The sequence below is a fragment of the Cryptococcus neoformans genome, chromosome 3 (genome assembly GCF_000149245.1).
Source record: "Cryptococcus neoformans var. grubii H99 chromosome 3, complete sequence".
NCBI lineage: Eukaryota > Fungi > Basidiomycota > Tremellomycetes > Tremellales > Cryptococcaceae > Cryptococcus > Cryptococcus neoformans.
In genome coordinates, this window is record NC_026747.1 from 450267 (window position 1) to 470746 (window position 20480).

Sequence of the window (20480 nt, forward strand, 5' to 3'; positions counted from 1 at the left end):
ACCATAGTCAGCAGGACCATCTCGACTCCGAAAGTGGCCACCACGGCACACTCTGTCTTCGCTGCTCTTCCTATTAGCTTTTCAGCTCCCTATTTCCGATGATAACCAATTTGATGCTGACAGGGAGATCAAATCGTCTGTTTGGGATGATGATCATTGGCAAAGTACTGCGACGAAACCAAGGTCTTTCATGGCAGCAATATATGAAGCCAGAGTGGACTGGAAGACACTTTATTGCATTGTGAACATTACATTAGAACAAGCAAGCACCAAGTGTGTAGATTTGATGCGACATGCAAGAAAAGTAATTAAAACATATCAACAGAAAGTTCAAAAAGTATAAACTTGGCAAATGTTTCCTAACACATTCCATACCAAAAAAAAGATCAAGGCAAACGAGAAATTAATTGACGATAGATCCTGGTCATGATGAATTTCGTCAGTTGTTCGTAAAAGTCGTTCCCTTGTATTTAATCATATATCCATTAAGACAGTTTAGGCCTAGAGTAACCATTATCAATTCCCAAATGGAGAAGACAGATGGACGGAATCACGAAGAAAAAAAAAAGACTTGCCATAATCTATCCTCCTTGAAATCCCGAACGATAACCTTGATCTCTTCTATTTCGACCTTGGGATATTTCGGTTTGAATCCCAAAACCCTTTGGACAAGTGATCCATCGAGGCAGATGGAGCGTTCTACAACGTAACGTCAACGCTAAATTAAAGACTGTGAGAGGGAGGGAAACACGGTGGTGTAAGTAGTGCGTACTTTTGAAAGCATGTTCATCGAGGGATGGGGTGATAGGCGTGGCATGAATAAATGGCTTTGGATTTGCTAAGCATTTCGGACCCTGCTTCGACGTGCTACAACAGCAATAGCCCTTGCGACGGTGGACGTGCCGCCTATAAATGGATTGACGACATCAGCCTCCCCGTTCGGTCGACTTTTGCTGGGGTATCATATCAGTGGCGTAACGTACCGAGGATGAGCACCACAGGGGGCTTCTATGGCCGAAGGGGAGCCATCGTGAGTGAGAGGGTTACTTGCAAATGTAAAGACAAAAATAAAAAAGTCATCAAGGAAATCAATCCATGCCGCATGGGACACCAAAAAAAAAACAGAAAACAAAAAAGCAAAAAGTAAAAATGACTGCAGGTCGACTCCTTGGGATCGTAAACTATCGCAGAGCTCATCGGCCTATGCATGCATGCAATAAAAAAAAAAGTTACCCTAAATACAAATCATCATGTACTTTTTCATGCACTCTCACGCACATCACTCTACAGCCTCTCGACGACAATCGCAGACGCAGCACCACCACCGTTACAGATGGCAGCAACGCCCTTCTCACCCTTCTTCAAAGCGTGCACCAAGGTGACGACAATTCGGGAACCAGAAGAACCGATAGGCTGCGTGTTTTTTTTTTTCGTGTCAGCTCGAGAAACTTCTCCCCCGCCAAAAAAAAAAAAGAAGACGACGTACGTGACCGAGAGCGACGGCACCACCTTTGATGTTGACCTTGGACCTGTCCAAACCGAGCACCCGTTCGGCCGCGACACCCACCACGGAAAAGGCCTCGTTAAATTCCCAGAGGGCGATCTCGTCCTTGGTCACACCGGCGTTCTTGAGGGCAAGAGGTACGGCGAGGGTAGGAGCGGTGGGGAAGTCGATGGGGGCACAAGCGGCGTCGGCGAAGCCTTTTTCGGGGTTCATGTTAATAGACAGGTAAAAAAAAAAACAAAGGGAGACATTTTGATAAACATACCGAGAATCTTGGCAAGAGGCTTCAAGCCTTCCTTCTCCACAACCTCGCCAGAGGCCAAGACGACGGCGGAAGCACCGTCGTTGAGGGTGGACGCGTTGGCCGCGGTAACGGTCCCGTTCTCCTTGACAAACACCGGCCTGATAGTCCTAAACTTGTCCTTCAAAAGCTTCTTGTACTCTTCATCCTCCTTGACGACGACATCTCCCTTTCGGCCCTTGACGGTGACGGGCGCAATCTCATCGGCAAACGCGTCGGCGGCCCATGCTTCTTGGGCACGGGTGTAAGACGAGAGACAAAAGTCGTCTTGGTCTTCACGGGTGATCTTGAGCTTGGCGGCGGTGTGTTCGGCGCAGTTGCCCATGGGGAACTTGTTGTACACGTCAAAGAGACCGTCGACGACGAGAGAGTCCTTGGTCTCAAAGTTGCCGAACGCGGGGGTCTGGCGGGGCACAAGGAAGCTGGGTTACAGTTTTAGCCGACGGCTCGGTTTTGCCTCGTTATGTCTGTGAACTGCACACAAGACTATAAACGAAAAAAAGAAAAAAAAAAGAAAAAAACTTACGGAGCCTGAGACATGCTCTCCATACCACCAGCGACCATGACACCCCTCTGGCCAAGCTGGATGTTTTGGGCGGCAAGCATAATGGCCTTCATACCGCTGGCACAGACCTTGTTGATGGTGGTGGCATCGGAAGTCTCGGGGATACTATCGTTTTTTGCATCTCTTGTCAGCATGCTCGGGCCGAAAAAAAAAAAAAGAAGAAGACGAAGAAAGAGAAAAAAACGACGCACCCGGCACCGATACCGACCTGTCTGGCGGGAGACTGCCCGACACCAGCCTGGACGACGTTGCCCATGTAAAGCTCCTCGACTTGCTCCGGCTTGATACCGGCCCTGTCGACGGCGTGCTTGACGGCGACGACACCGAGTTGCGGGGCGGAGAGGGTGGCGAGGGCGCCGTCCTTTGCGCCGACGGGGGTTCGGGAGGCGGAGACGATGTACACGGGGTTGGCCTGTGTGAGTGAGTGAGTGCGTGAAGCGGCAGAGAAAGAATGCAACGAACCATTATGCGGGCGAGTTTGAGGTTTTGTGATAAAAGACGGAGAGAGGCGTGCATGATTGTTTATTGCTGAAAAGCGCGCGGAGGTGGGGGGGGGAGCTCGTACGATTAAGGGTCCACAAATAGATGGGGGTGTTTTATGTATGCGTTATGGAGAGATCTATAAACATGCATGCATGGAAACAACGGCAGCCCGGCCACAGCGCAGCCGCCACTGCATACACCATACGGACAGCAGCCAATTTCTAATATTATCACGAGCACCCAGTCTATTATCACGAGCACGCGGGAATCCGGTTTTACACTGCCGGACGCTCGTAAGCACCCCTCTATACCCGCCAGCCCCTGGAACAACTCACCATACTTGCCGAAGAAGGGGATCAGGCTTTGCGCGAGCGTGTACGAGAACACGAGCTTGGGGCCGACGACGAGGATCTAATGCATAGTCAGTGTATGCTTTTATGCAATACGCAATGTGCATGCATAGAGAAATTTATCCAGCGCACTCGCACTCACCTTGGGAGTCAATCCCTTGAAGAACGCGCCCACACCTTCCTGCTTGATCATCTCCTTGATAATGGTGGCGCCACCGACGCTGGATCCAAAGTTGGCGTTCTGGATACGGGTCTTGACGACGTCGAGAGGCGCAGCGACGGTGATGGAAGCGACGGCACCGGCGATGGAAGCCACAAAGTCTATTCACGTGTTCCCTTTTTTTCAGTTTTATACAACACGAAATCGCACTGCGACTTACTCTGAGTCCAGGTGGCAGAAGAGTAGTCGGAAAGCTTGAACAAGAACTCTTTGGTCACGGCAGACCCACCGAACAACTGCCGTATCTCGTCAGCTTGTACCCTTTAACTAGGGAGAGGGAGAGAGAGACGTTACTCACGGCAAAGGAGCCAGGAGCGTTCCTCGCCATAGTCCATCCCCATCCTCGGTACAAGGATCCGATACCCTCGTCAGTCACAAGCTTGAGCAGACCACGTCCTCGGATAGAATCCGGGTTGGTCTGCATCTTGATCTTGAGGACGTCCAGCGGGAGGAGGACCTGTTGTGCATGTTGGATGTTTGTTTACGCGGTTAAAAAACGAGTAAAACTTACGACTTCACCAATACCTGTAAGACTATTGGCCAGTCCATATCAGTACGCGTTTCAACGGGCTCGCCAAACGCAAGCAACGAAAAGCAGCAACAAGACAAGACACAAAACTCACGATCCCGCAGTAGCGTGCATCATCATACCACCCCACTTGTTCCCGAAAGTAGACTTGAACCATCCACCGCCATTCTTGTCAATCAAATCCCTGAACCAAGGCTGACCGCCAAACTTGTACACCCTCTGGGCGACTTTGTATCCGGCGGCGTATCCCAGTCCGGGGAACAAGGACAAGAACTTTGAGTGGATGGGGGCGGTAGCGGCGGATCGGAAGATGATAGAGTTGAGCGATGTCGTGGAGAGGGCGGCCTTGTTGGACATGAGACGCTTGGCGACGGTGTCCTACATACGCAACTAGTTGAGCTCATGCGCGGAGCGCTACACATGTGGGTTTGATATACGCACAACAGGGTGGAAAACCATCAGCTCGGCGACACCTGCGGGGGAATAAGCATCGATCGAGTCAGGGTTCATGGAGATGCGATGGGACTGACCTGAAGCACCTGAACCGAGGATCCTGGCGGTCCCCGACTCTCCTTTTCCAAGCTTGCCGTCAGCGGGGGGGGACATGGTTGCGGGTGGATAGGCGGGGGAAGTAGACGGGGGAGTAGACGGGGAGAGGCGTTGCCTTTTTTTTTATTTTCTTTTGTGAAAAGAAGAGGGCCCGTAGTGATAAGAGAATCCAACTTTTGCTAAAAGGCACGGCGGGATCCTCCGAGGGCGGATTGGGCAGGGGAAATATTCTGGGCGGGAATTGTTTCTAACCAGTTGGCAGTCCTTGGACAACTGGTAGCCATTCTGGGCCGTTAAGCCCATCCTCCCCAGGGGAACTGGGCGCCACTCGCGGGGATTTGCGGGAATACGTGAGCTGGGCCGTCGTCGGCCGTTGTGCTTGTACTACAACTCGTCGGGGGACACCAACTCCCCCTCCCCCTCCCCCTCCCCCTCCCCCCGCCCACACGCACCATGCTCCCCACCGCCGCCCGCCGCTCCCTCGCCGGTCTCATCCCCCCCAAGATCGCCACCCCCGGCGCCGTCGTCCGTCCCTCTCTCCCCCCCTCCCCCGCGCGCATTTACTGACTGAAAAACCCACACCGTAGTCTTCCGGCACCACTTCCGCCAGGACAGCCCAGGTTATCGACTTTTACTCCAAGCTTCCCAAGGGCCCCAAGCCTGCCAGCGAGAGGGTCGGTGGCATCAAGGGCAGGTTCTTTGAGGGCAAGAACGCTTCAGGGTGAGTCGTCGCGGTATGGGGATATGCATGGCAGTGTGAGAGTATGCCTGACCACCGTCGCAGCGCTCCCGTCGTCGCCACGCTCGCTGCCCTCTTCCTCATCGGCTACACCATCGACTACAACAGTACGTTTCTCTTTGCACCGGTATCGCATCCGTCACACTGATGATTCATTCGCACTTTTCCTCCCACTCGTTCATCCTTGGACTTTTTACAGTGCACCTCAAGCACCACAAGCACGGCCACCACTAGACGTCTATGGACCTAGAGATGCGTGGTAGTAGTTTTTAAAAATGAACCAAAACGGAATGCAGTGTTGTGGATGTTCTCGAAAGCAAAAGCAACAAGGTTGCGCGAGAGGCATTGACGAAAATAAAAAGGAAACGCTCGGACCGTCAACCGCTGAAACTCGATACATGTGAAAAGAAAACGCAACGGTGCTACAAATAAATACAGATGGCCCAGTGACGACCTTTTTTTCCCTTTTTCCGTCTCCATCAACTATTTTCTTTTTTCTTCGCTCTCAGGATTACTTGACCAGTGTTGAATTTCGTGTTTTGCGTTTTCGTGCTCTTCGTGCTTTTCGTGCTCTTTGCCGTGAATTGTTACATTTTGCATTGTCCTGAGGGGTGGGGGGGCCGGACGTCGAAAGCGAAGAAGAAAAAAAAGCCGGTTTACAACCCGACCCGGTGAATTGCCGCCATCCACTTTGCTCTCAACTCTACGCTATCCACATGGCAATAGTAAACCATCCCGGGCTATCGGTATCACATTTTCATCAGTAAAACCCCCCCTCCCCGACTTGACCCCGTTGACTGGGATCGCAAAAAGGCAGAAAAAGACCCCTTGACTCACAGTCTGGACAGTAAACCCTTTACTCCCCTTTTCCTGCACATCCATCACCGCGTTCGGTACGGCAGAGTAACCACCACCTTTTGTTGTGGAAGATCCGGTGGCAGTCGACGGCCGGGGAACAAACACGGCTTCTCCCTTGATCCTCAACGATCCATGCCCGCCACCACGGCCACCACCACCAACACCACCACCACCAGACTCGACATGTGACGACGACGACAACCCGGCGCCAGAATCGGACCCTGCTGGATCCCCATCCGCTTCGTTATCGTCCTTGATCATCAACAACCTCGGGAAATCGGTCAGGACTAATTGTCTCTTCTTGGGGGCTGGTAACAAGAATGCGGGGAGGTGTAGCTGAAGAGCGGGGGAGGAGGTACGGAGGGTAATGGGGGAGGTGAAAATGATGGATTCATTGGCAAGAAGAAGGGGAGTCCTAAACCATACATTGTTTTAGTTGCCATTTCCCTCTTTTCTTTCGTCACAGAATGCAATCAAAACACGTACCATTTGTCAAACTCTGAGGCTTTTGACATGTTCATCCGCAGTCCACCAAGAGACATTGACAAATCTCTCGCCTCATCGCTCCTCATACTCGCCCCACTTCCCCTGTTGGACCTCGAACCACTGCCAGGTCCAAGTCCAAACGACGGGATGCCAGCACGCGAACCAGGCCTCGAGCCAGGCCCCGTACCCGTACCCGTACCAGGCGTTCGAACCGTGTCACTCGCCGCCACGCTTGTCGCACTTCCACTCATCCCGCCTCCCCCTGCCCCACCAAACTTGATCGCCTCCAACCACCCCGCCAACGCCGAGCGGTTCCCACCCGAACTCTCACTCCCGTGACTCAATCCCCGCGCTTTTTCCCCCTTCTTCTTCTCCACTTCCTTCTCCCTTTTTCCGCGTCCCCCTGTGCCAGCACCGGCATACGCAGGTCGAGGAGGGTCGAGGTCTTCGCCAAGGTTGATATATTGGTTTCGTAATCGACTAAATTTCGGATGATCGACATTATGCACTGCGCTAGCCGCGGCGCGCCGGTCAAACAGAGGTTCCATCATCCCCTCCCCAACCGCACCGCCCTCTGGCCGGGGCGATACAGTATCAGCATCATATTCAAACCCATCCTCATCCTCCTCACCCACATCGCTCCCTTCAAACACACCCCAAATATCCGACGCTTCAAGCTGGGCCAACGTCGTCGACTTGCTTGGTTCTCGCAGACCACTGGATATGGGAGGAGCAGGGATGGTCCAGAGTGTGGAAAAGTCGATAGACTGGAAGAATGGATGGGTTTTGATGAATGTAATGCTAGGTCGAAGATTGGGTTCGAGGTCCTAAAATTAAAAAGAAAAAGAAGATAAAATAAAAAAAAGTGAGGATTTTTCTCTCTCGAGGTATTTCGTGACTTACAAGAATGGTGTCAATGAGAGATTTTGCATCTTCATCAATACCTTTTGGGAACTCCACTTCTCGTTTCAAGATCTTTTGAAAGGTCAAGTAATCTGTCGCACCTCGGAAAGGGGGTTTTCCACAGATAAACTGGTAGAGAACGCACCCAAAGGCCCAAATGTCGGATCTGTGTTACATCAAAGGGCAAATTCCAAGGTCAGCAATTAATTAAAAAAAGGGAAAAGGAAAACCATTGTAAACATACGCAGTGGTTGCAACTTCGTTTCGCAAGACTTCAGGACTGACAAAGTCCGCGCTCCCAACAAACGATCGGCTTCTTGAACTGTCATCTACGATCGGCTCGTCCTTGGCAATGATCTTGGCACTTCCGAAATCTGTAATCTTGATACGCATATCCTCATCAAGAAGAATGCTTAAGATACATGAATCAGCATGCAAGCCAAAAAAAAAAAAAACAAAAAAACAAAAAAAAAAAAACAAAAAAACCACGAAGAAACTTACTTTTCCGGCTTGAGGTCACGGTGGATGACACCTCGGGAATGCACGAATTCAAGAGTATCGATCAACTGAGCGGCATAGTACCTTGCAGAAGTGATATCGAGCGAGCCATGTTTGCGAATGATGGATGCCAACTCGCCATTACTCGCAAGGCTCAGTACAAAGTCTAGCATTTTTTCCCGTTAGCTCCCCGTCGCTCCCTCTCTATATAAGATGAAAAATGAATCCGCTTACAGAGTGAAGAAGAATCATTAAAAGTCGAATACAATCTGACAACACCCGGGTGCGCAGCAGCAGACATTTTGCCTGTAGTACTTGCACTCTTCACAGATCTCTCACTCGGGGCCAACGACTGACGCCGGCGTTTAGGTGTCAGGTGAGGTCGATCTCGGGGGGTTTCTCTGCTCGTACGATGTCCGTCGGTTGACAAAAGGGGCGAACCGCGTGGTTCGGGAGTAGAGGGTATCTGAGGTGGAGGAAGCGTAAGGTGGATGGCTGCTCCGAGCTCTACAGGTTCTGCACCTGACCGCTCCTCTTCGTCCTTTTCCTTTTCTCCGCCCTCAGCTGACTCTTCCCTTACAGGTGAGGGAGGACGAGACCTTGTCATATTATCCCAATCTCTATCCCTATCCCATTCTCGTGACGGTGTCTCCTGTCCATCTTGCCCATCTTTTCCATCTTCTCCACCACGAATAAGCATCTCAGTCTGTTCCTGCACCGGTGTCGGAGGTTCAGCTGAGCGGCTAGGTCGCCTACCCTTGATATTGCCACCACCTCCACTTACTGCAGTCGGAGAGAGCTGAGTGCTACCACTCGAAGCGGTAAGGACGGGGCTGGAAGCGGCACTCGAGGTGGTTACGATTGAAAGGCGATCGCGCGTGTCTTTTTTGCTGTTGCTGACCGTCCCGCCAGAGACTGAAGCCATACTGGACTGGCCACCTATGCTAGCGGTGGATCTGCGTTTCCCAGCGCTTCCCGTCTGGGCATACCCACTACTCGAAGAGCTCGATACACCTCGCTTATGGCCCTTGGAAGGTCGAGGATCAGATAATCGAATAAGAGCGTCCCGCTCTACCATTGCGTACTTGACCTTTTTCTCTTGAATAAGATGCGCCTGGTTGATAACCTTGAGGGCATACTTTCTCGCCGGTTGAGGAGAAGTAGGAGAGTGTGTGTTGGCAGAAGGGGTGACACAGTAGACTGTAGAGTAGGATCCGACACCGAGCTCCTCACCAAGAACCCAGTCGTCCAAGCTGTGTTTCTTGAGAGCTCCAGAGCTCGCGCTTGAAACCTGGCTCTGACGACGCTCTCGATCATCTCCATCTCTCGCTCGACTCCGATGACTGCCTCCCCAGTTTTGTCCAGCGTCCACACTAAGTGTCCTTGGCTTCCCCCCAAGCGCCCTATACGAGTTTGTAGGTGATGAAGGCGTGCTCAAATGGCCATGTCGGCCGCGTACGGGCGAGTTACCGCTTGAGCGTGGCCGTTCGGCAGAGTGGGATTCGCGGTCATGAGAAAGCCGATCATTTGGGTCAACAGAGATGGTTACGCGGAGAGGAATCGTGCTGCTATTTGGCGAGAGGTCTTGCTGGGCTAAAAAGGACTTGCCGAGAGGTGTGCTTGGCGAAGTACCCGACACAGTCTCAGTGTTTGACTGTCTTTTGGAGGCCATGTTGAGGATTGGAGACGGTGACGGTGACAAGGCGACGATGGAAGGTGGCACATGCCTCGCCTGTGGACTTGTCCCAAGTCTGTTTGATCTTGGGCCATTCCTGGCTAATCCGCCTCGTCCTCCGACACTCAATCCGGGACTGGTGTAACTCGTATCGTGCTCTGCCTCGTTCTCACTGTGCCGATTGGACGGAAGCTGTGACCTGCTTGTGGCTGCTGTAGAGGTCTCTATGGGTGGTGGGCGCATGGGGACTGCCTGTACGGAGGAGGTGGAGGAGCATGTTGTGGTGGAGCGGGAAGAGGAGGAGGAGGAATTCCTGGTGATAGTGGGTGCGATGAGGCGGGCGTAGGCGGAAGAAGGAGGCGGAGTGGAGGAGGCGGGGGAGGCGGGGCCGAAATGCGAGGAGGCCATGGTGGCAGCCTCGGGTTTTTTTGGAGACAAGCATGCAATAATGAAAGGAAAAGAGACTGAATGTTAATGAAAGAAGACAACGAAAGAACAGCAACGGGACCAAATTTTACACGCACAAACACAACAGAAATATCAGATGGATATATATGCATGCATCAGTACTCTGTGGGCAACCCGCACACCAGTGTGGCCATGCAGCAGGCATATGCATCTCTTCCTCGGCAATGAATTATGCCTCGCCCCCAGCTTATTCACCGCTCACTACGTACTACTTTGCGATTTCGTATTCCTCGGATCACGAACCGGCTTCCGACGAGTCGTATCCTTCAGCTATTTACCATGATTTCTTTTCGCGAGCGGGGAATAGGACAAGATGATCAGTGTCAAGGCGCATTTGCCAAGTACTAAAGATCCTACGCGCCGTGCGAATCCTCGCGCTTTGCATCTGCAGCAGCGCACCAGCAGACGAAATGACGCAGACACGAGAGGAAGCGAGAGGTGGGACGATCATGGCTCTATGCGCTTTTTTGCATTTCTCCCAATATCCCGTCCCGCAAAGTCATTGGCAAGGAGGAAGCATCATATGGCAAGAGGATTATTAAATGGCTGCAGAGGGTTGAATGCGCGACGAACTGAAAAGAATTCCTTACTGCTCTTTTGATTGTTGGCTAACAAGAGATGTCGACGGGATCAAATCTCAGGTGGTGTCGCTCGCGGGGAAAATTCGGACTCCTTGTACATTTTCCCTTTGACACTTCCCAAAGTCATCCTGTATACCATTCACAATGCTCGCCAGACGCTCTCTCCTCGCTGTAAGGACGCTTTCTGCCCCTCTCAGACGTCTCACTCCTCTTCCCCGTCCCGCTCGTACCCTTTCCACCGCAACAGCGCCTTTATCACAGTCCATTTCCACCACCACTCAATACGCCCAGCCGGGAGCTGCCGAGCCCGAATTTGACCTTGCCGGTAGAAGAGAAAAATGGTACCACATTATTCGAACTAGACAAGGAGAGTTACCAGTGTACGCAAAGTATAGAAATGACGGCGGTTGTAAGACTATCGTGAGGAAGATTGAGGTGAGCCTCTTTTAAGTAGTATCGCGGATCATTGCTGAATGACTTTGATAGGGTGACTCTCACGTAAGAACTACTGCTACCACTCACCATATTCCTCAGATGCTGATAATCAGATAATCAGACTCTCAAGGATCAGCTGAACGAATGGTTTGAGCAATCCCACCTCGATCCCTTCACACGACCCCCACAAGCGACCGTCAGGCCAACAAACGGCGAAGTGCAAATCAAGGGACATTGGGTTGAGGAGATCAAGGAATTCTTATCTGAGCGAGGGTTCTAGACGCTGCATCTTGCATTTTCTTTTTCTCATGGGGATGACATGTATGAGATAGATCAGTGACCGACTGACAAGGGAGAAAGTGAGACACGACGCCGAGGCTGGCCATGGTAGCCGGAATAAAACGGACAGAGTTGGTGCCGGATTGGTGGATATTCTCTGCCTGGACGGATTGTTGTTTGGCATGAGACTTCGTACAAATGTGCGAACTAGACTGGTCGGGGGGAATTTGGATAATCTTGAGTTTGGTGGCTGCAATTTCTTCTTATATGATCATACCCTTACAGCAGTCACCGAACTTCGAAAGGCCTTAACAGAAGATCATCTGCTTTCATCCATTCATTCGCTGAATGCACTGAAAGCAGGGTCATCATTCAACTGATCTCAATTCAAAAGGTTGTTCTTGTTGATTCTCCTTCGCGAGTCTGCTACTGATGCCTGTCTGTCTTGCCATTTCATTCTGCCATCGTAGGCTCTGTACGCCATTTACTTACAGCCACTATATTCTGTCGAGCTATCATTCGCCGCCATTTGCTTTTCACTTCTTGCTAGTGGTAGGACGAACGAGCGAACGGTGAAATCATCAAGCGTTACTACATCCGTCAGATGTTTCACGGCCAACAGCTTCGTTACGTCCTATGTCGACGAGCGTGTTTACACTTATTCGATTTGCTTGGTGTTACTTGCTCAGATTTGTGCAAAAGCAATATGATCCATCAGCAAAATGCTTCGCCACTTCCCACATTGCATTGCTGGACTGTAAAAAGTCCTCGCTCCCATATGAACACATCTGTGAAATTTACAAACACTTGTATTGTTCACCAGGATGCATATAAAAAGTCCCCAGATACCAGCCAGGCACGCCGGAAAAGATGTTGCAATTGCCGCTGCCACCTACTAATCCCATGATTGATCGTTGTCGTTGAACATCCGCTTTCATGTTTATCTAATCTCCCGCGTCTGCCATCTCCTCTCCATCTAATCCATATATCCTCGTTTCCAAGGAATTACCCATGCCCCTCCATATCCCACGTGTGATACACCGCCTAAGCCGCTCAGGTCAAGAGCGGCCACAGATTGAAGAACCTTCTTCCGCAGATCAATCGGCCTTTCTACCGGACACTTCCCCAGCTTCTCCACCCCCTTCATTTGCCCCACAATCTCCCGCATCCTCTTCCGCCCTCTCCCAGACATCTGCTCTACCGCCATTGACCATCCCTTCCAGCCTTTCTAATGCCGACGGTCGCCAATCGACGCAGTCGAGCGGGAATAATCTCGTTCATGGCATTCTCAAGAATCCTACGAGCCCATCACAGGCAGCTAGCGAGTCGACCTCCCCAAGCTTTGGAGCGAGTAGCGGAACGTTTTCAAGCCTCCACAAACGCATGTCTTCTATGACATTTGACAGGTCAGAAACGATTGATTCATTCTTACTTGATAATAATGGTGACAATAACGAGTCTTCAACGCCTGCAACGTCGGTCTCCTCCCTCCAAGGTTACTGTCCGCTGCCTACAGGTGCCGGCACCCAGAAATTCCCATTCTTCATGATGACCATTTCATCCGTCTCTGCCCTTTCTTTCGTTGCATTACCGCTTGCCCTTCGGACGGTCGTCCTCGATGCAGTGAACAGAGCATGGAAGAAGGGTATCAGTAAAATACAAGAGGTCGATTATCAGCCAGAGTTGATGCGGAGACATAAAGAGAAAGGGTGCGAAGGAGGTGTGTGGGAAATAACGCTCAGGGGTGAGGCTTGGGTACCCAGCAGTTCGGAAAAAGTGTCGTGAGTACTAGAACGTCTTATCCCACAAAACTGCTCGTGGATCATTAGGACTGAAGCTATTTACTCAAGCTCCAAGAGAATCATTCTCAACCTTCTTGCAGAATTTGCCAGGGAAGGCTACGATCTTACGTCTTCTTTCCGAACATCTGCGAAAGATACCGGCAAGGACACCCTCATCTTCCTGCGCTCTTCTGCGCCTCCCGATCCAGACCCAGTTTTCTTCGCCGTAGCATTCCATTCTCACGACCGTATCTGGATCATCGATGCCGAAGCGGATGTAGGGCAAGCTGTGGAAGAAGGAATTAAGAGTTGGTGGGTGGACGGGGTGAGAGATGCGAGGGTTAGGGAGAGACATTGTAGAGAACTGAGATTACGCGGGGCACCTTGTCAGTCAACATCTCGATTTATCGATTTGCTTGTCAGCTAACAATGAATTTCAAATGTAGGGACCGCCCATACAACACAGTCAGTCATTTCTGCCCGCTGTATCCATTTGACTATAATGAGAATCATTACCAACGCTGCTATGGGATACGGCTTTGTCGGTAGCGTAGATATGGCGGATAGGGAAGAAGGAGAAATGCCAGTCACTTTCTACAGGCGAAGATGGGGCACTTCAACGAGGGCAGTATGGAGCATGCCACCTGAGACTACAACAGATTAGACGAGTTAATTGGGCGAGGCCTAGAGAGCTGACGACTTTTGTCCTGCAAACTGGCCAGAAGTGGATGCCGCTGGTAGTTTCTATAGAAAGACGTCACTGTAGCTTTTAGATGCAGCTCTCATGCACCTTGACGATGAGGCATTTTCTTTTTCCTTCTGACCATCTTTGAAACTATGGGCGCTTCCTGCATTGTACACAAGGTTTTTCTACTATCATTACGGAAGAGTCTAAAGAGTTTAATCGACTACAATACTGGAATAACTATGCTGTAAAATGTATAAAAAAACTGTTGATAATAAATACGTTGTTCGCCAGACTGTAGTCGATCCCTAGAATTGAAAGTGTAAAGGAAACAGAAATATGCGCTATAAACGATACAAAATGCTTCTTATCATATTATTGTGACACAACATCATCTCTCTTACTTCCCCTCCAGCTTTTTGCCTTACCATGGCTTGAAATTGCCAGGTTCGGATGTCACTTTTTTGAACGACACGGCAAACGGATCTTCCGCCTTTATACTCTGCTCTCCAAACCATTCTTTCTGCGACAGCGTTGGGGTGACCTCATCGTTGAGATCTTCCGAGGCGTGAGAAGACTCTGATTTATCATGAGGAACATCCCCGGTTGCGTGGCGGATTTGTATGTGAGGTGAACAGCTACGCGTAGGCGTGTTATTTGCCGAGACCGAAGACTGTGATGATGATGAACGCGACAGAGAAGCAGAGGTGACAGCAGAGCTGTTACTGGATTCTGATGTCCAGATGGAGGCTGACGTCGATCCTGTCGAAGGCATACCGGTAGCACCAACGGCACCATTTCGGGGATTAGGTGCCTTGTCTGATATCCTTGACTCATCCATATTGTCAGGCTTCGCAGATCGATTAGGAACACCTGGGTTCTCGATCTCATACGGTACACCTTTGCCCTTTTCCAATCTGTTCAAGTCAACTTTTCGAATGGTATCACGTACGTCCACAGCCTCGTCCTTTGCCAAACCCTTGGCGAGCTCTCGGATTTGTTGAGGGACACCGTGAGCAACATCGGCATAGTATGCGCCTACGACGAATAAATCGGCGATAATCTGTGCTAAGCTGAGACGAATGTCAACCACGTCGCGAGCAAGGCCAGACAATTGCGGCAGAAAGAATTCTTCAAAGGCATTACGGTTTGGCGGTGGTTTTACAAACTCTCTGAGGCACCGGACGAATGTAAGTCGCTGTTTGAAGGAAGGTGACGCGCCGAGGTCGAGAAGGATAGAGCGGAAGGCATAGGCAATATGTGACTCTGGGTCTTCAGAAATGACTTCGTATGATTTGGGAATCTGTAGTTAGGTTAGTCGTGGCCTTAAGTAATACTGATCAAGGCGACTTACACCATTGGTAGCCCCATCTCTCACAGCGGCAAACGGATCCAACAACGCAGCCTTCATCATTTCCAAAACCTGTTCCTGCCCCTTCCAACCTGCAAAAGTCTGCAGAAAGCTTGGTATGCGCCATGCCAATTTTTCTCTCGCCCTCCATCCACCCAGTGTCCCTTCATTCCAAGAATGCGCCAGGTTCTGGAACAGTTCCCAGCCAATTTCCGTGGGGACAGAAGCGATGATAACTTCAACATGCTCAAAGATGCGTTCACGGATCTCTTCGTTCCCTTTGAGTAAAGTTGAATAAACCGGTAGAAGATCTTCGGCGACCTGAGAAGGAGTGAGGATTTTTGCGAGCTCATGGAGGCAGGCAGCGGTGGTAGCCAGGACTTTTTCTCCGGCTCGCGCTTGCAGGCGACCGAAAAGATCACGTATCTCGTGCCATCTATTAGAACCCAAAGTCAAACATACACCGGGGAACTGCGATAATTCAGCTAATGATCACTTTCAGAACAAGGTGTTACTCACGTTGAACATTGCAATGGCGTCCCAATCCGAATCTGTGATCCCCTCCTCAACTTCTGAATCATCCAAATAGATATCTAACAACTCCTGTGGTGGTCCTATTGGATCCTCATGGAAGATGTAGATCGTTTCACCAAGCATCTCCAACGCTGACATCCGCACATCTTCACTAGCGCTGGTCAAAGTCAGAATCGATTTGATGGCAAACTCTCGACGGTAATCCAATGATTCGATACGCTTGCAAAGTGCAGGGACAGCCATGCAAACAGATTGTCTGACTTGATCGTACTCGTCGTTGCAGAGCTGTTCGAACAACGGGATCTGTTCGACTGTCAGTGCCACGCTGAACTCGTATAATATGGACACTGCACTTACCATTCTGTACACCTGCTCCGCTGGCGCCATCTTTGCTAAAGAACTCATTGCTACCGCCGCTTCTGCCCTCACAATACCATCCCCATCCCCAGCCCTCAACAGTTCATCTACGAATCCATGTTCCAGCACTTCCTCTTCCTTGTAGGACTCGCAAACTGCCCCAATCAGATTTATGCTTGTCGCCTGACCTGCAATGGCTTCCTGGATCAGTTGTGCCTGGAAAGCCTCTTGGTCCTCTGCTGCCTCAGAATCTCCAAAGTCCATCTCTGAAGTGTCGGTTGATAGGTTACCCATACCAATGATGATGTTTTGTAAGAGCTCATGTTCAACCATGAGCTTGTCTTCAGGCATGAACGGTCGGAGATCGTGTTGATGAGGGCCCATCTGGGTCTGGAAGGTCCGTCTTTCGTCAGGTTCGGGCTGTAACACTGATTGACCCCACATCTCGACCGTTAACTCGCCCTGACCGCGAAGACGCGCGAGGATATTAACAACACCGTTGCGAACCGCTTCAGAGACAACAGGGTTTTGGCTAAGAAGTAAGGATCCAATAAGCGGAGTGAAGAAGCTCACTTGCAGAGCTGGTCGGTCGACCAATACGCCCTCTTTGACAATCTGTCCATCCTCGTCGTCAACATGCGGGTTAATAAACATACCCGGACTATACGCCGTCTCCTCAGATACTGACGAGCCCGGGGTACTGTAATCAAACGCATCATCTCCAGGTGATATATTTGATGATCCCACTGGACGACTAGAACCAGAGCTAGACTGTGTCGCGCTACCTGAAGAGTTGAGTGATTGGCGATGAGATGGGGTAACGTCGACCACGACAGAGTCGGCAGCGATTTCTGCAGGAGTAGGCTCGGGGATGACATTGACCCCTTCAGAGGTAATGGTGACAGTCTCCTTGCGAGAAGCGGGCAAAGAGCTAAATGAGTTGGCTTCAGAGCTAAAGGCTGGAGAGAGACTATCGCTCTCATCTACCCTTGCATTTGGAGTTGCGTACTCTGCACCAGCACTTTGTTGTCCCTGCTCGTATGCCTGCTCTGCTTGCTCCATCATCCCTTCCTGATCCACCCCAAACTCTCCCTGCCCTTCTACCTCGTCCAACTGCAGCTTGCAAGTTGAGTAAAAGTACCACAGAATCCTATGCAGTTCCTGAGCAAATGCCTCCTTGACCGACTCATCCTCATCCATCGACAAACCGCTCAACAGTGGGAGAACATACTCCACACTTTCGCATGGGTCAACTTCATTCAACAAGTCACCAAGCACGCGCGCAATATATGCACGGTGAAAGGGATACTCAGCCCTACTCAGGAGGAAGATTCGCTCGACCGTGTTTAGCCCTTCTTCGTCAAAGCCAATGGCAGGTACGGCAGCAGCGGCATCGCCAGTAGGCAGAACATCACCTTCGTCTACGAGACCAACTTTATTGCCATATGGATCGTTCAGCTGGCCGTGGGAGGTGGACGCACTGGGCGTGATCGGTTCCCCGGGCCAGTCGGCGTACGGATTCTGTACCTGGCCTTCGGGCGTAATCGGTATCTGCCCCTGCCCCTGCCGATCACCAAAGGAGGAGGAGGGGTTCCTTTCCGTGTGCATCTGCTCAAGATCCGCCCTTTCCTCGTGAGTCATCGCCATCGGGCTCTCCACCACCTCATCTTCATCACCCGCACCACCAGTCATCGGGCTAAGCAAGGGAAGAGATAGCGGTGATCGTCCAGGACTCTTCCTCTTCCACGCCTCCCTATCGCTCGATCTTGAGCCTGACCCAATGACAGGGTCAAGCATGTCCCCGTATGTCACCCCTGGCGTCTTGACATAGAAAACCTTATCTCGATCCCTATCCGCCTTGTCGGTATCTGTCGAGTCACTCAATGTCCTCTGAATATTCACTGGAACGGAACGGTTGTTGGGCCGCTGGATGCTGTCATAATCAGAGATGGCTCGGCGGAAGATGGCAGGACGAGCGAGGGGAACATATAGCGGAGGAGATGGAGAGCGGTGGGATGGGATATGTGACGATGATGACGATGTGGGCGATAGCGAAGTTTGAGATTGTGTGACAGGCGGAGGGAGAGCAATCGGTGGGAGGACAGATGAGGGGCTTAGGGACTCGATAGCTTCATGAATTGAGCCCGGCACTGGCTTTTGCTTCTCCGTATGTGAAGACAACTTGGGCGACGGATGAGGGGAAAATCTTGGGGAATTTCGGGGAGATGATCTAGGAGATGGATGAGGAGAGAAGTTGAAAGCCGGGTGTGCAAAGCCTGAGCGAGGAGATGGTGAACGGATGGTAGCTTGTGTAAGAGGTTCCAAGCCAGACTTGTTTCGCGACACTGACGAAAGACTATGGCCCCGAGGTCGAGTCCTGAGAGACGAAGAAGATGACGCTGTGCTGGGTAGGAGCGGAGGTGACGCACCGGGATTCGTCAAACGATTTGCCGGCCCCGATAAGGGTGGTACTGGAGGTTGATTTTGAACAGGCAATACTTTGGGACTATGTTGACACGATGTGGAAAGGGATCTGCCATGCTTTGAAGTTGTGATAGGTATAGCACCCACAGTGGGTGACGCTTTTGAAATCAGTGACGCATCTGATGATATGGACCGCCTTCTCCCATGGTCTCCCAGATCCGGAATAGTATGTGGATGGTCACCGGTGGGAGAGTTTGCATCCGTCCTCGGCGAAAATCGGAAAGGCCCGATACCAGGTGACTGGGAGCTTGATCTGATAGGAGAAGCGGGGTCGTGAGACTCTAGGCAAGGAGATGTCGGTCTTCGATTCGATGAGGTGGTTGGGATGACAGCGGGTGAGAAGGAGGGAGTGACAAACGGCGAGACAGGGGCCATAGGGAATCTTGACAATCCAGGTTCGAGCGGAGCATGCCGGTGTATTGAGCTCACCGCTGGCCACTATTGAAATTGTCAGGTTACATCTAAGAGGATCTTTAAGAAGAAAACAGAAAATGACGCACCACACTATCCCAAGCATGCTCCATTGGAAGATCGGGCTGCTCTTCGAGCCGCGCAAGCACTCCAGAGCTTAATCGCCGTGTCTGACTAGGTCTCTCGTAATGTTGCTCCTCAGGGCTATCATCAACGACAGTCTCCGTGGATGTATCACTGCTCGTATTACTGCTCGTCATACTCAAGCGAGAACTCTCATGAGTAGCCTGAGAGCTCGCTCTGCTTCTCCCTGGGGGCGTTGAGGATGTCAAGCTTTCGGAACGAAGACGTTCACGCATCTCGACCAGATGATCTCCTCCCTCAAAATGGCCAGACTGATTGGATGAGACAGAACTTGATCCTGACCCAGGCGTAGGAATACTTTCGGTGGAGATGCGCCGCATGGAAGGAGAGGATGGTCGGAAAGGCGCGGTATCGACCGGAAGGAATTTGGTGGGACTGGTGATAGTAGCGCTACCGGGAGGCGAAATGGTTTCTGAAGGAGAATCTGCAGGGAAGCCTGCAGGGGGATTAAAGTGTGGAGGGGGAGGAGGAGGAGAAAAGGTGGCCATATGGTCGCTTGAAGGGGATGTTGTGTCTACATGTGCTTCGTCAGTTAATCGTTCAAAATGATAACTAGTAATCAAGGTGCCGACCGCCCATTGACATCGAAGTGGCAAGTGTTGTCATACATCACGAGTAAGGTGGATGTCAATGAGATGTCAATGATGAACATGCCCATCTTTTCTTTTGCACGAAACATTTCTTCTCTGTGGTGAAAGATTTGCAGAGAATGACGACTCACCTCCATGACCAATCCGGCCTGCTCCATCGTCGGCATGAGCGTATCGCTCTGGCATTTTCGTAAGGCCTAGAGTCATTGGCCACTCTCAGGACGGAGGACGTGCACTATTCAGGCTGCATAGGCCGCTGTCCAGCTGGATGGAGCGAGTGACAGGTGGTGGAGAACGATGTAGGCGGACGAGGTGGCTAGTCTCCGGAAGCCGAGTGTCGAGTATACCGTTCGTGCAGTATTATTCTGGAATGGAAGACCGAGGCGGGATATGGAAGCGCTGGTGAATTATACGGATGTTTTGAGATGTGAACGAGGCATATGCGGTGGCTAAATAAAAGGTTAGGTTTGAGATGATGCGGGAGACATTCTTGGACAAGCTCCAGCAGCCAGACAGATTACGGCATCCCATACTAGATCCATCCCACCATTGCATGCATATATTCTCCTCATCTCTGCTTGCATGCACATATATGTACCCGCCATCCATTCCTGTTCACTTGTGTACCCTCGATGCATGTCGTTGCTCTCTGCTTGGGAATACGATCTCCGCCCCCGGATGGCTCATGTTGTCACTCTTGTTATTTGACGGTAATAATTA

At 51.0% G+C, this 20480-nt stretch overlaps 7 protein-coding genes and 2 non-coding genes; 3 read left to right on the forward strand and 6 right to left on the reverse strand.

Moving 5' to 3' along the window:
• Positions 1-217: 217 nt before the first annotated feature.
• On the reverse strand, positions 218-1098 carry CNAG_12238. XR_001045530.1 has 4 exons: positions 984-1098; positions 773-906; positions 576-699; positions 218-501 (listed from the first exon to the last, which is right to left on the reverse strand). It is a non-coding gene; the product is annotated as a hypothetical RNA (non-coding RNA).
• Positions 1099-1174: 76 nt separating this feature from the next.
• On the reverse strand, positions 1175-2966 carry CNAG_02918 (acetyl-CoA C-acetyltransferase). XM_012192828.1 has 6 exons: positions 2833-2966; positions 2562-2782; positions 2332-2475; positions 1770-2227; positions 1487-1701; positions 1175-1413 (listed from the first exon to the last, which is right to left on the reverse strand). The coding sequence occupies exons 1-6, from the start codon at positions 2884-2886 to the stop codon at positions 1285-1287; spliced, it is 1221 nt and encodes a 406-aa protein (XP_012048218.1). The 5' UTR covers positions 2887-2966; the 3' UTR covers positions 1175-1284.
• Positions 2967-2975: 9 nt separating this feature from the next.
• On the reverse strand, positions 2976-4647 carry CNAG_02917 (hypothetical protein). XM_012192827.1 has 9 exons: positions 4483-4647; positions 4394-4425; positions 4047-4330; positions 3935-3956; positions 3722-3880; positions 3584-3659; positions 3346-3524; positions 3189-3264; positions 2976-3133 (listed from the first exon to the last, which is right to left on the reverse strand). The coding sequence occupies exons 1-9, from the start codon at positions 4556-4558 to the stop codon at positions 3129-3131; spliced, it is 909 nt and encodes a 302-aa protein (XP_012048217.1). The 5' UTR covers positions 4559-4647; the 3' UTR covers positions 2976-3128.
• Positions 3321-5595, forward strand: CNAG_02916 (F-type H -transporting ATPase subunit F). XM_012192826.1 has 4 exons: positions 3321-5026; positions 5089-5222; positions 5286-5347; positions 5440-5595. The coding sequence occupies exons 1-4, from the start codon at positions 4955-4957 to the stop codon at positions 5472-5474; spliced, it is 303 nt and encodes a 100-aa protein (XP_012048216.1). The 5' UTR covers positions 3321-4954; the 3' UTR covers positions 5475-5595.
• Positions 5596-5617: 22 nt separating this feature from the next.
• Positions 5618-10172, reverse strand: CNAG_02915 (AGC/PDK1 protein kinase). XM_012192457.1 has 7 exons: positions 8220-10172; positions 7989-8151; positions 7732-7899; positions 7488-7653; positions 6585-7411; positions 6078-6513; positions 5618-5980 (listed from the first exon to the last, which is right to left on the reverse strand). The coding sequence occupies exons 1-7, from the start codon at positions 10066-10068 to the stop codon at positions 5897-5899; spliced, it is 3693 nt and encodes a 1230-aa protein (XP_012047847.1). The 5' UTR covers positions 10069-10172; the 3' UTR covers positions 5618-5896.
• Positions 10173-10258: 86 nt separating this feature from the next.
• CNAG_12239 lies at positions 10259-10666 on the reverse strand. XR_001045531.1 has 1 exon: positions 10259-10666. It is a non-coding gene; the product is annotated as a hypothetical RNA (non-coding RNA).
• A 5-nt stretch (positions 10667-10671) lies between these two features.
• On the forward strand, positions 10672-12268 carry CNAG_02914 (hypothetical protein). XM_012192825.1 has 4 exons: positions 10672-11144; positions 11196-11207; positions 11266-11817; positions 11894-12268. Exons 1-3 carry the CDS (start codon positions 10854-10856, stop codon positions 11422-11424), a joined length of 462 nt encoding a protein of 153 aa, XP_012048215.1. The 5' UTR covers positions 10672-10853; the 3' UTR covers positions 11425-11817; positions 11894-12268.
• Positions 12269-12325: 57 nt separating this feature from the next.
• CNAG_02913 (hypothetical protein) lies at positions 12326-14379 on the forward strand. XM_012192458.1 has 3 exons: positions 12326-13204; positions 13274-13590; positions 13651-14379. Exons 1-3 carry the CDS (start codon positions 12435-12437, stop codon positions 13866-13868), a joined length of 1305 nt encoding a protein of 434 aa, XP_012047848.1. The 5' UTR covers positions 12326-12434; the 3' UTR covers positions 13869-14379.
• On the reverse strand, positions 14010-20433 carry CNAG_02912 (hypothetical protein). XM_012192459.1 has 6 exons: positions 19892-20433; positions 19116-19684; positions 16132-19053; positions 15760-16077; positions 15244-15711; positions 14010-15192 (listed from the first exon to the last, which is right to left on the reverse strand). The coding sequence occupies exons 1-6, from the start codon at positions 19965-19967 to the stop codon at positions 14314-14316; spliced, it is 5232 nt and encodes a 1743-aa protein (XP_012047849.1). The 5' UTR covers positions 19968-20433; the 3' UTR covers positions 14010-14313.
• Positions 20434-20480: the final 47 nt, after the last annotated feature.